Source organism: Gossypium hirsutum, chromosome D09 (assembly GCF_007990345.1).
Source record: "Gossypium hirsutum isolate 1008001.06 chromosome D09, Gossypium_hirsutum_v2.1, whole genome shotgun sequence".
NCBI lineage: Eukaryota > Viridiplantae > Streptophyta > Magnoliopsida > Malvales > Malvaceae > Gossypium > Gossypium hirsutum.
The window spans coordinates 50,766,439-50,781,802 of NC_053445.1; the positions used below are offsets into that span (position 1 = coordinate 50,766,439).

Consider the following 15,364-nt stretch of genomic DNA (forward strand, 5'->3'; position numbering starts at 1 on the left):
ACTATGTTATAATCTAAATTTTGAGACATTCGACTGATATATTCATATTTTTTCATGTTTTATATCATTTTTTAATTAATTTTTCAAGTTATATTTATGTCTGTATGTTAATAGTAAGTCTACCCACCTTACATTAGAATTTCCAAATGAAAATGAAAGCAATTAGAATAGGTATCATTTTGAGTTTATTATAGTGTTGTTTGGTTGTCCAGAAATGTAATAGAAAATAAATATATTAATATATAATTATGAAAATATGGTCTTAGAATATTTTAAAAAAATCTTTTAAACATCAAATGTACTTGTGCCCATCCTATACCCATATCTAACAATTTTATAATTCCCTCATATATAAAGGGATTCTGAAGTTTCGTCCAATGATAATTAGAGTTCAATTTTCACCCGCATTGAACCTACATCAGATAAAATCAAATCAAACATTTTGTTTTGAAATCAGAATATGTATTTGATGCATATCGGGATATGGTTATGGAAAAGATTGATTTATTCATCTACAAAGTTGTTTACTGTGGTGTGCATACATTTCACTCAAAAGATACTTAATATGTGTCTCAATATTTAGCAAGGATATTAAAATATGAATGTCTTCTACTACTTGCTGGACTTCACTTTTTACATATGGGTCCTTATTCAATTTCTAACCCAACATCACATATTTGAATATACCTATTTATGTCATTTGAATTTGAGTGCATGTTGGAATATAACTGTAACACATAATACCTGATCCGATCGACGGATCCAAATTATAAGGCGTTATATTCATTGTCAGAGCAACTAAGAACAAATCATAATTTAATTCACATTATTAAACATTCATTTGTAAGCAAATTAAGCATATAAGTGTTATATATTCATTTCCGGGCCTTATACAAGTTTACGAAACTCTAATGCTAATCCAAGATCAAATTAGGACTAAACTTTAATGTTTACAAAATTCCAAGTTGACGTCACAATGCAACATACCGTCTAGGTATCATCTCAACAACCCATGTTTGACGTCGCATCGTGGCATGGTGGCTTGATCTTGTCGTGACATGACAAACTATTTCTGCAAAATTTTTATGAACATCAACCTGCAATTTCAAATCAACCAATTCACACATCTATCTCATAAATCCAAGCAACATTTGCAATTTTCAAGCATCAATTCATGAAATACAATTCTTTATTCAACAATGTACCAATTTCATATCACATATAAGTCAACTATCTAGTGTAATTCATTCGAATCTTTAACAAACATACCTACTCACCTAAACCATTGACAATTGCAAAATTTAACACAATTCAAATAATCTATTGAATTCATATACATATTGTATTCAATTGGCCAAATTCATACATCAAAGTTCTACTTTAAAAGTGTGTATAAACTTAGTATTATACCAAAACTAACTCAACCTAGTTACATGCCATACTTAAAACAAAACAAAACTTATACAAACTTTGCTGAGTCAGGGATCGTTTGCTGAATTCTAGATCTACTGCTCAAACTATTGGGAATTTACTATACCTACGCACAGAGAAAACAAACCATACGCTAAGCAAATATGCTCAGTGGTATTTTCATGATTCAAGCAAAAACAATTAAAAAATTAAAGTATATGCATACATTCAATTCTAATTCACATTATAACTAATTCACATAAACATTATGCCAACAATTTCTTAAACAATATAACATACATAAAATTAATTTAATTACACTAACTCACTATATATGCATATCAAATTGCCAATACCATTCATTTTACAAGCTACCAAATCAATCCATATTGTTATCTTTATGTAATTAATCTTATTTATTTTGCCAACATTAACTTTTGCATACTCAACTCAATTTCATGTATACGTATCAACCATTTTCGAGCCTAACAGCTCTTTCATACATATTCGGCCCCTAGGTTTCATTTTCGATTCTTTTGCACATTGTCACATATCACATTTGAATTTCATTTTATTCATCATTTAATCAATTTATATGTTTATAACCCTATTAACCAGACATAGACTCAAAATAGACACACGGATCTATCTTCTCGGGTTACTCAGCAATGATAGTGCTAACGTGTACATACTACCACCCGGGGTTGCCTAGCAACAATAGGTTTCAATCAATAATCTGACCCTATGGCATGTCAACTATGTTCGTTCGGTCTGAATAGCTAATAGGGTAACCAAAATTTTGATTCATTATAAACAATTCAAATCATACTTTATCATATCAATTAATCATCAATTCATCTTATAATACAATATGTTTCAACTCAATTTCATACCAATTATCATATATAAATTAAATAATGAAATTTTTATTCTATTCAATTTAGTCCCTGTCTCGATAATCAATCTCGACTATAGTAATTCAATTCAAAAATCAAATGCCAACAATAGTATATAATGCAGAATAACATGAATATGCAGTAATTAAATTGGTCTCGAATCATAGAAATACAAACTAAATTTTCGAGCCACTCGTCGACGAGTTTCAATTTTCCTTTCCCTCTCAACAATTCCGTGTCAACATTAGCTATATAAAATCACAAACATACAATACTATCAAATTCATTTCAAATTGAAATCAATTACAATATCAATCATATTTTACAATTTATTTAATTTAGTCCCTAAACCAGGACAAACATAACTTTCAATCTAAAACTTTGATTGAAATTCGATTTCACATATTTTCATTAGGGACCTTCTACTTGCTATTCCTACCAGCATTTCACAATAGTTTTTCATTTTATTCAATTCGGTCCCTGATGTACGAAACTAACAACTAAGCTTTACAATTTAGTTATTTTCTTAACCTAAGCTTAATTTCTCACAAATTCATACCAATTTCATCAAATCTCAACAATGGTAACTTTCTAAAACCTTAATAGTTTCATAAATTAGTACATGGGCTAGCTAAACCAATCCCCCATGATTCAATTTCTATAAAAATTAAAGAAAAATGGTTAGGGACTTACTTGAATTAAAGACCAAATGCTTGAAACCCTAGCAATGACATTTTTTCTTCTTCTTTTCTACCTATGGCCGGTTGGAGGAGATGAATTATCATCTCTCCTTCCACTAATTTCCTTTATATATGTTTAATTAAGCTTTAGTTAATATTAATTAACTTTTAACTAATCTTTTCTTATAATTTTAACTACAATTAATTAGTTTAATCGCAAATCATCATTACAATAAAATATTAGCTATTTTAAATTGGTTAATTTTTCATTTAAATCCTTTGGGTAATTTCTGTTTAAGTCCCCAATTCATTTTCTAATTAAAAATCTATAGCGATTAAACTTTACAATTTAGTCCTCAAGCCCTAATTAACCACAATTTTGGCTAAATTGATCATCCAAATTTTAATTCACCAATATACAAACTTCATAATTATCCTTATTTAATAATTGTGGACGCGATTTATGGAAACAAGATTCTGAAACCATAATTTTCGATACCAGTAGAAATCAGATCGCCCCAATAACTAGTTTTTTAAAAAACCTTTTTAAATATATGTTAAATATGAATATCGAGCATATATAATTTATGGAAAATGAATATAAAAAAGAAAACAGTTAATTAGCATTTCTTAATCCTTCATTTATTACATAGATCATTATATATATTTTTTATTTTCATTAATAAAATTTCAATAATCTTATTGAATAGGAGAGAAGCTAAGTAACTTTTTGTCTTTAGATTTTGACCAAGGTTTAATCAAAACTATCGAATCAAACGTCTTCTTTTTCCCATTTTCCATCCCTTCAATCGTTAAAAAGTATTTGATCCCTGAAACTATTTGTTTCTCGGCCCTTACCACTTGAGAAAACTTTATTGGATTCGATGTGTCTCCATCATTTTTTTTATTTTTGTTGTGTTCTTCCACTGCGAACCTCCCTAAAGCTTGCATTGCTTTGTCCTTCTCCACATCTTCCACTGGTGTTTTACCTCCCACTACCATCCCGTATCCATTAATCGGTGTGAATATAATCAGCAATAATGTTATTTCCAAGAACGACAATGCCAAAATTTTCAATTTGTTTTTCATCATTTTGTTTCGTTGTTTGTATAAATATTTTGCATAATATAGAGAAAATGATAAAATGATTATTTTCTTTTGGATTTATATAGAGAAAAAGAATCGAAGTTAATGTGGTGAAATGTATTGAGAGGAGAAGCGATAAGCAAGGCTAGTTAATAGCCACTTTCAGCTATACCTATTTAATAGCTTGGATCAAGTTGTAACAGGAATGATAATATTATTATATGTTAATTGTCAACCTATTAGATATATAAAAACTATATAAGGGTGAACTACACCCAAAGTTATTAAACTATTAGTAAGTTTACATTTTGGTTATTCAACTTTAAAAAGTTACAAAATGGTCACTAAACTTTTCAAAAGTTTTCTTTTAAGTCACTAATAGTTACAATATTTTTGTCTAAAATAATGATTTAACATGCCATATTAGCTAGTTGTTATAATGTCAATGGCAATTAATGGATCAATGACAAAAATGTAACAAATCAATAACGTTAGTGACCATACCATAAATTTTTTGAAATTTGGTAATTAAAATGTAATTTAAACCATACATAAGTGACCAAAAATATAATTTACCATTAAAACATGTGCCCTAGAGGCCAAGAATTATATATTTCATCTCCAAAGGATCATAAAAAATAGTCATTCTAATAAAAGGGTCCCGTTGATCCATATCATGTTAGTGTACTTTATTGTGTTATAATCTAAATTTTGAGACATCCGGATATATTCATATTTTTTCATGTTGTGTCATGTTTTATATCATTTTTTAATTAATTTTTCAAGTTATATTCATGTTTGTCTAATATTATTGAGTCTACGCACCCTACATTAGAATTTCCAAATGAAAATGAAAGCAATTAAAATGGGTATCATTTTGAGTTTATTATTGTAACACCCCTAACCCGTAACCGTCGCCAGATTTGGGTTATGAGGTATTAACAAACCAAAAATTAATTTCGAATAATCATAGATATCTGCATGTTCAACCTACTAAAACAACCTAATCTTAAATAAAAAATATAATATCAATTTATTACGAGTCATTTCATATCATGTATCGAACATATTTGTAAACATATAATTAATAATTAAAATTTATCCAAGATATTTCAAACACCACTATCGGTCATATCACATTTCGCTTATTCGACTAATAAGTCTATTATAAACAACAAAGACCAATTATGTAAATAAAACTCACATTTAAAATTTACTTATTTTACATGTAATCATTATATTTTAATATATGTACCTATATCAACCTTATAAATACAAACATTTGGGCCGAACATTTCATAAGCATTTATATAATTTCATAGTATATTCGCATATTATTATTCAATTACACAAAACTGTTAATCAAACTGTATATAAATATTTGTTCATCAAACAAATAAAGTTACTACTCATATGGTCAATTTTTCAAACTTTAGCCAAATATAATTTTATTTTTAACTAATGTCAAATTCAATAATATTCAACATTTTCATACCAAACATACCAACACCGAATCCTATATATATACATATATATATTAGTATTATTTATTCCCCCAATTAATCAAAGGTCATTTAATAAGGCCAATTCCATAAACAAGATTCATTATGCAAATAACCAATTTCAACTATCCTATAATTACAGTAACTCAATATACAACTTTCACATAGTAAATGATAATCTAAATTCAATCTCAATTACTAAGTATAAAGACATTAAATTAGCATCTCAACCATTTACGAAACATAATCATATCATCAACCATAATATTTAATCAAAACATGAAACCATTCATAACAAAATTAACAAGCCATTTTCGTATGGCTTATTATATATACACACTTCATTCAATATATATATATTCAAAAGGTAGTATAGCCTATACATGCCATAGATTTTATATTTAACTTTTATAAATACCGATGAACGGACGATAGTGTGATTGACTTCACTGACGATCCCCGAGCCCGTAACTAGCTTTCAAAATCTATAAAATCGAAGGAACACACATACACCATAAGCTATCATAGCTTAGTAAGTCAAAATCAAATAGACAATTCAATAATGTTAATAATTCAATAACAAAACTGAATAATGCAATCATATTCATATATATATACTTTTGAGCTTGCAAAATTTAATTATCTAACATGTAACTAAGAATCAATTTCAACTTGGCCGGATCTACATGTAATTAAACACGTATTTATTTATTTATTTTCAAATCATATACCCGCTCTTAACCAAATGTGCTCATTCATATATATAAATGCATATAATTCACAATTATAATATCACCTATATTTACCATTTGGCCGAATATAGGCCTTCATGTACTAATATACTTTCATTTACCTCATATACCATTTTTTTTATTCACAATCGAAGAAACCAACTTACCTTGATATCATACATTATTCAACCATTTCATACTTGATCTATCATGTACTAACTAATTGTTCGAGACCATAATAAAGTTGCACTTTTTTGTGCTCTTTCTCACCTAACCAAATTACTTTCGGTATCGCACACTTAGTGCCCGTTATTCAACATCTCCATTTTAATTTCACACACTTAGTGCCCTTTATTCAATCTCGTCATTTTAGTTTCGCACACTTAGTGCTGTTCATATAACTATAGCTATCCCATACTCGTACACTTAGTGCTAAATATTGATAAATCACATTCACGTCTATTTCTACTTTCCGACTAAAATACATTCAGCTATATATATATATTGCATACTTTCATTTCAGCATATATAATTAATATTTATTCAGAAATTATAACACCTATTTGATTATAAACTTACCTCGGAGAGCGATAAACCGGAACGGATCGACTAATCGACGACTTTATTTTCCCCCCGATCCAAGTCTGATTTCTTTAATTCTTGATCTAAACACATTCAAATTTAACTCATTCAAACATAATTTCATTTAATTTCATCCAAAAACACATAAATGGGTGAATTACCATTTTGCCCCAAATATTTAGCATTTTTACAATTCAGTCCAAATAGCACAAAACACAAAATATTTCAAATTAATCACAATGTAGTTTGGCTGAATATTCCCTAGTCTCATATAGGTCCTTGCATGTCATTTATTTCACATTTTAGTCCCTCAATTTAATATTTCTTACAATTTAACTCAAAATAATCAAATTCATCAAAAATTCAAAAACAAACATTATAAGTTATCACGTATATTTTATTTTCTACTATCAACCAACAAAAACCACAAACTATCATCAATGGTACATCACAATATTATCATAAATTCCAAAAATTAAAGCATGGGTTTTGAAGAACACGAAGCAACGATATCAAAAACGAAAAAATTATCAAAAACCGATTAAAAAAATTACCACAATCAAGCTCAACCTAGGCCGAATATAATAAAGCTTCAACTCTTTCTTTTTCTTTCAACATTCGGTGATGGGTGGATGAACAATCCACTAACATTTTCATTTGTTTTATTATAATATATACATTATAATTCATTTACCAATTAACCTTTAATAATAATAATTTCTAACTTATATGCTAAGGTCATTCTTGTCAAATACCTCCCACTAGCTTTAATAATGGTCTATTTGCCACATAAAGCCTTTAAATTAAAAGAACAACTATTATTCGGCCCTATTGAATTTAACCCTTAAATTTTCATTTTACGCGATTAAATCCTTTCATTTAATCGGACACTTAAACGATAAAATTAAAACACGAAAATTTTACGCAAGCAAATTCACACATAATAGACACAGAAAATAATATTAAAATATTTTTCTAATTCGGATTTGTGGTCCCGAAACCACTGTCCAACTAGGGTTTAGACTGGGCTGTTACAATTATAGTGTTGTTTGGTTGTCTAGAAACGTAATAGAAAATAAATATATTAATATATAATTATGGAAATATGATCTTAGAATATTTAAAAAAAAACTTTTAAACATCGAATGTACTTGTGCCAACATACACCCATATCTAACATTTTTTTATAATTCCCCTATATATAGAGGGATTTTGAAGTTTTGTCTAATGATAATTAGAGCTCAATTTTCACCCGCATTGAACCTACATCAGATAAAATCAAATCAAACATGGAATCTATACTTGATGTGTATCAAGATATGGTTATGGAGAAGATTGATTTGTTCATCTACAAAGTTGTTTACTGTGGTGTGGATACATTTCACTCAAAAGATACCTAATTTGTGTCTAAATATTTAGCAAGGATATTAAAATATGAATGTCTTCTACTACTTGTTGGATTTTAGTTTTTTGCATATGGATGCTTGTTCAATTTTTAACCCAACATCATATATTTGAATATACCTATTTATGTTATTTGAATTTGAGTGTATGTTGGAATATAACTGTAACACCCTATACCCGATCTAACTGTCGGATTCGAACTATAAGATGTCACATTCGTTGTCGGAGCAACTACGAAAAAATTATAATTTAAATCGGATCATTAAACATTCATTTTAAACAAATTAAGTATATAAGTGTTATATATTCATTTACGGGAATTATACAGGCTTATGAAAGCTCTAATGCTAATTCAAGATTGAATTAGGACTAAAATGTAGTGTTCACAAAATTTCAGGTTGATGTCGCGATGTCAGGGGGTTTCTTGTTGTAATGCCGACCCATGCTCGATGTAGCGTCGTGGCATGATGGCTTGATCTCGTTGTGATGACATACACTTAACATTGCAACATGACAAACAATTTCTGCAAAATTTTTATAAACATTGACTTACAATTTCAAATCAACCAATCTACACATCTATCTCATAAATTCAGGGAACATTTGAAACTTTCAAGCATCAATTCATGAACTACAATTCTTTATTCATCAATGTACAAATGTCATATCACCTATAAGTCAACTATCTAGTGTTATTCATTCGAATCTTTAACATACATACCTATTCACCTAAACCATTGACAATTGCAACATTTAACACAATTCAAACCATCTATTGAATTCATATACATTGTATTCAATTGGCCAAATTCATACATCAAAGTTCTACTTCAAAAGTGTGTATAAACTTAGTATTATACCAAAACTGACTCAACCTAGTTACAGGCCATACTTAAAACAAAACAAAAGTTATACAAACTTTGCTGAATTCTGGACCTACTGCTCAAACTATTGGGAATTTACTATATCTATGCATGGAGAAAACAAACTGTAGGCTAAGCAAATATGCTCAGTGATATTTCCATGATTCAAGCAAAAACAATTAAAAAATTAAAGTATATGCATACATTCAATTCTAATTCACATTATAACCAATTCACGTAAACATTATGCCAACAATTTCCTATACAATGTAACATACATAAAATCAATTTAATTACACTAACTCACTACATATGCATATCAAATTGCCAATACCATTCATTTTACAAGCTACCAAATCAACCCATATTGTTATCTTTATGTACTTAATCTTATTCATTTTTCCAACATTATTTTTTGCATACTCAACTCCATTTCAAATATACTTATCAACCATTTTCGAGCCTAACGGCTCTTTCATACATATTCAGCCCCTAGGGTTCGTTTTCGATTCTTTCGCACATTGTCACATATCACATTTCAATTTCATTTCATTTTTCATTTAATCAATTTATATGTTTACAACCCTGTTAACCAGTCACAGACTCAAAACGAATACACGGATCCGTCACCCCGGGTTACTCGGCAACGATAACGCTAACATGTACATACTACCACCCCGAGTTGCTTGCAAACAATGGTGTTCAATCAATAATCTGACTCTATGGCATGCCAACTATATCCAACTCGGTCTAAATAGCTAATAGGGTAACCAAATTTTCGATTCATTATAAACAATTCAAATCATATTTTATCATATCAATTAATCATCAATTCATCTTATAATACAATATGTTTCAACTCAATTTCATACCAATTATCATATATAACAATTAAATAATAAAATTTTTATTCTATTGAATTTAGTCTCTGTCTTTATAACCAGTCTCAACTATAGTAATTCAATTCAAAAATCCAATACCAACTCACCACAATAGTATATGATGTAAAATAACATGAATATGCAGTAATTGAATACGTCCCAAATCATAAAAGTACAAATTGAATTTTCGAGCTACTTGTTGATGAGTTTCGATTTTCCTTTCCCTCTCAACGATTCCATGTCAACATTAGCTATATAAAATCACAAACATGCAATACTATCAAATTCATTTCACATTGAAATCAATTACAATATCAAACATATTTTACAATTTATTGAATTTAGTCTCTAAATCAGAACAAATATAACTTTCAATCTAAAGCTTTGGATTGAAATTTGATTTCACATATTTTCATTAGAGACCTTCTACTTGCTATTCCTACCATAATTTCACAACAGTTTTGCATTTTGTTCAATTTGACCCCTAATGTACAAAACTACCAACTAAGCTTTACAATTTAGTCATTTTCTTAATCTAAGCTTAATATCTCACAAATTCTTACCAATTTCATCAAAATCTTAACAATGTTAACTTTCTAACTTTAACAATTTCACAAATTAGTACATGGGCTAGTTAAATTAATCTCCCATTCAATTTCCATAAATATTAAAGAAAAATCACTAGGGACTTACTTAAATTAAAGATCAAAAGCTTGAAACCTTAGCAATGATGTTTTTGCTTCTTCTTTTCTACCTATGGCCGGTTGGAGGAGATGAATTATGATGATCACTAAACTAACTATAATTACGACAAAGGCAAGCGCACTATCAAACAATAGTATAACTATGGTGAGTAGGGAATATCGCTCCACGAGGACTAAAAGTACTAGTAATTACTGTTTTTCTATTACTTAGCCAATAAATTGGAGTGATTGTTTTTAACCTTAATTTACTAGTCTAATTTAACTAAGAACGCAACAGAGAATGAAATAGGAAAATAATCGAAGATAACCAAAGAGAAAGACAATACCTAGGAAAGAATTCATCTAGACTTCACCTATTATTATGAATCTGAATTAAACGATTTATTCACTTGTGTCTTGATCTGTAGAAATCCCTAAATTATGTTAATATCTCTTTCGAAAGTAAGAACAACTGACTCTAGGTTGATTAATTGAAATCTCTTTCTAATTAAAACCTCTATTGTTGCATTAACTCGATCTATGAATTCCCCTATTAGATTTGACTCTAATTCGGTAGATATTTGTCGTCCTATTTTTAGGATTGCATGCAACTCCACTCAATTATGCTAGACCTACTATTAAACAGGAACTTTTGCTCCACTAAAATAAGCACATTAAACATGTATTAGTATCTCGAAAATATTAAAACACGAAATGAGCATACATAATTGAGAACAAGAATCAAGTATTTATCGCGTAAAACATAAATTAAATAATAGGATTTATCATAAATTTCATCTCCCCTAGGTATCTAGAGGATTAGTTTATAATCTTGAATGAAAACATCTCAAAGTCAGAAAAACCACAAGACATAAAGAAATTCAACAAAACTTCAAAAGAAGTTAAAAGGATACCTTCAATCTTGAAGGAGATCCGCTTCTGAGTTGGCTCTGATGGTGTTCTTCGAGTCTTTTCTTTAATCTTCTCTCAGTCCTCCCTTAGGTCTTCTTCTAATTGATATTTATAGACTTTAAAATGCTCAGAAAGCCTAAAAATTGGGTTTTTCTACGTATTTGGGAAGCAGGGTGGGATATCGACACGGGCTGGCACATGGGCGTGTGGCTAGCCCGTGTGGAAATGTCCAGGCCGTGTGAATACTGAAAACAACTCTTTTTGCCCGATTTTGGCTTGTTTTTCTCTCCTTTCACTCCCCTATGCTCACCTAAGTATAGAAACATGAATTTAAAGGATTAGGAGCATCAAATTCACTAATTTACATAATAAATCATCCAAAAACACATCAAGAGTGGGATTAAAAACATGTTACTTTTATAGCTTAACAAATTATCATCTCTCCTTCCACTAGTTTCCTTTATATATGTTTAATTAAGCTTTAGTTAATCGTAATTAACTTTTAATTAATCTTTTCTTATAAATTTAACTACAATTAATTAGTTTAATCACAAATCATCATTACAATCCACTATTAGCAATTTTAAAATGGTTAATTTGTCATTTTAATCCTTTGTATAATTTCTATTTAAGTCCCCAAGTCATTCTAATTCACTTGAGCCCTAATTAACCATAATCTAGTCCTTGAGTCATTAAAATGGCTATTTAAATCTATAGCGATTAAACTTTACAATTTAGTCCATGATCCCTCATTAACCATAATTTCGGCTAAATTTACCATCTAAATTTTAATTCACCTATATAAAAACTTCATAATTATACTTATTTAATAATTACGAACTAGGTTTACGGAAACGAGGTCCCAAAGTTGTAATTTTTGATATCACTAAAAACTAGGTTTTTACAATAACTAATTTTTTTAAAACCTTTTTAAATATATGTTAAATATAAATATAGAGCATATATACTTTAGGAAAAATGAATATCAAAAAGTAAATAGTTAATTAGCATTTCTTATTCCTTCATTTATTACATAGATCATTATATATATTTATATATTCAATAATAAAATTTCAATAATATTATTGAATAGGAGAGAAGCTAATCAACTCTTTGTCTTCAGATTTTGACCAAGGTTTAATCAAAACTACCGAATCAAATGTCTTCTTTTTCCCATTTTCCATCCCTTCAATCGTTAGAAAGTATTTGATCCCTGAAACTATTTGTTTCTCGGCCCCTACCACTTGAGAAAATTCTATCTGATTCGATGTGTCTCCATCATTTTCTTGATTTTTGTTGTGCTCTTCCACCGCAAACCTCCCTAAAGCTTGCATTGCTTTGTCTTTCTCCACATCTTCCACCGGCGTTTTACCTCCCACAATCGTCCTATATCCATTTACCGGTGTGAATATAATCAGCAATAGTGTTATTGCCAAGAATGACAATGCCAAATTTTTCAATTTGTTTTTCACCATTTTGTTTCGTTGTTTCTGTAAATATTTTGCTTAATATAGAGAATATGATAAAATTATTATTGTTTTTGGGTTTATATGGAGAAAAAAATAGAAAAAAAAGAACCCAAGTTAAGGTAGTGAGATGTATTGAGAGGAGAAGCGAGAAGTAAGGCTAGTTAATAGTCACTTTCAACTATACCTATTTAGTAGCGTGGGTTGAGATGTAACAGGAATGATAATATTATTATGTGTTTATTTTTAACATATTAGATATATTAAAATTATATAAGGATAAACTATACCTAAGGTTATTAAACTATTATTAAGTTTACATTTTGGTTATTCAACTTTAAAAAGTTACAAAATGGTTATTAAACTTTTCAAAAGTTTCCTTTTAAGTCAGTAATGGTGACAATGTTTTTGTCTGAAATGATGATTTAACATGCCGTATTAGCTAACTGTTATAATGTCAAGGGCAATTAATGGATTAGTGACCAAAATGTAACAAATTGATAACGTTAGTGACCATATCATAACCTTTTTGAAATTTGGTAATTAAACCATTAATAAGTGACTAAATATATAATTTACCATTAAAACATGTACCCAAGAGGCTAATACCTAAATATTTCATCTCCAAAAGATCATAAACAATAGTCATTCTAATCACTGGGTCGATTTGCCACAATTCGTTGTGGAAACTTAAGCTTTTTTCAACACTTAATGAACTTGTATTCATGTTATTTTATACATTTCTAGTTCGTTTTTAGACTTAGTTAGTTTTGCATTTAAGTTTAATAAAATGAAGTTTTAGTGTTGCTTTATGACCTGTTAGGCCAATCCAAGCCTAAAGAGGAACTAACGTATTGATTAAGCGTGCGGGACGATATTTTAGGTCGATGAGTCAGTGGATTGCCTCGGATGTCGCAACAACGATGTCGCAACAACAAAGCTAGCCTCAATACTTAGAAGAATTTCAAGCACAACTCCAAGAGGTGAGCTAAGGCAATCGATGTTGTGATGTCCATAAGCCACTGTCGCAACATTTAGCTTTGATAAACCATAAAAGTAACATGTTTTTAATCCCATTCTTGATGCGTTTTTGGATGATTTATCATGTAAATTAGTGAATTTGATGCTCCTAATCCTTTAAATTCATGTTTCTATACTTAGGTGAGCATAGGGGAGCGAATGGAGTGAAAAACAAGCCAAAATCAGACAAGAAGAGCTATCTTCAGTATCCACACGGGCTGGGCATTTCCACACGGGCAAGGCACTCGCCCATGTGCCAGCTCATGTTGATTTCACACCCTATTTCCCAAACACACAGAAAAACCCAACTTTTAGGGTTTCTAAGCATTCTAGAGCCTATAAATATCAATTAGAAGAAGATCTAAGAGAGCACACAAAGAAGAACGAAGAAAAGACTCGAAGAAAGCCACTGGATTCAACTCAGAAGCGGATCTCCTTCAAGATTTTTTTGGGTTTCTTTATGTCTTGTTGTTATCCTAACTTTGAGATGGTTTTATTCCAAATTATGAACTAAATTCCCTAGATACCTAGGGAAGATGAAACCTATGATGGATCTTATTATTTGATTTCTGAATTACATGATAAATACTTGATTCTTATTCTCAATTATGTATGCTTATTTCTTGTTTTAATATTTCTGATATATTGATTTAAGATTAATATGCTTATTTTAGTGGAGCAAAAGTCCATGTTTAAGAGTAGATCTAGCATAATTGAGTGGAGTTACATGCAATCCTAAAAATATGATGACATAAATCTACCGGATTAGAGTCAAATCTAATAGGGGAATCCATAGATCGAGTTAATGTGACAATAGGAGTTTTAATTAGAAAGAGATTTCAATTAATCAACCTAGATTCAGTTGTTCTTACTCTAGAAAGAGATATTAACATAATTTAGGAATTTCTACAGATCAAGGCGTAAGTGCATAAATCGTTTAATTCAGATTCAGATTAATAAGTGAAGTCTAGGTGGATTCTTTCCTGGGTATTATCTATCTCATTGGTTATCTTCGTTTATTTTTCCCAATTCACTCTCTGCCACATTCTTAGTTAATTTAGATTAGTAAATTTAGATTAAAACAATTCTTTCAATTTATCGGCTAAACAATTCCTTCAATTCCTTCAACTTTTAGTCCTCGTGGATACGATATTCCCTTCTCACCATAGCTATATTATTGTTCGATAGGTGCGCTTGCCTTTGTCGTAATTATAGTTAGTTTAGTGACAATAAAGCTTCAAGCCAAAG

The 15,364-nt window shown here is 29.5% G+C and overlaps 1 protein-coding gene across 1 annotated transcript; it reads right to left on the reverse strand.

The window, feature by feature from the left end:
* Positions 1-12,712: 12,712 nt before the first annotated feature.
* On the reverse strand, positions 12,713-13,105 carry LOC121220786 (cysteine proteinase inhibitor 4-like). The gene has a single exon (XM_041100256.1). The coding sequence runs from the start codon at positions 13,103-13,105 to the stop codon at positions 12,713-12,715; it is 393 nt and encodes a 130-aa protein (XP_040956190.1).
* Positions 13,106-15,364: the final 2,259 nt, after the last annotated feature.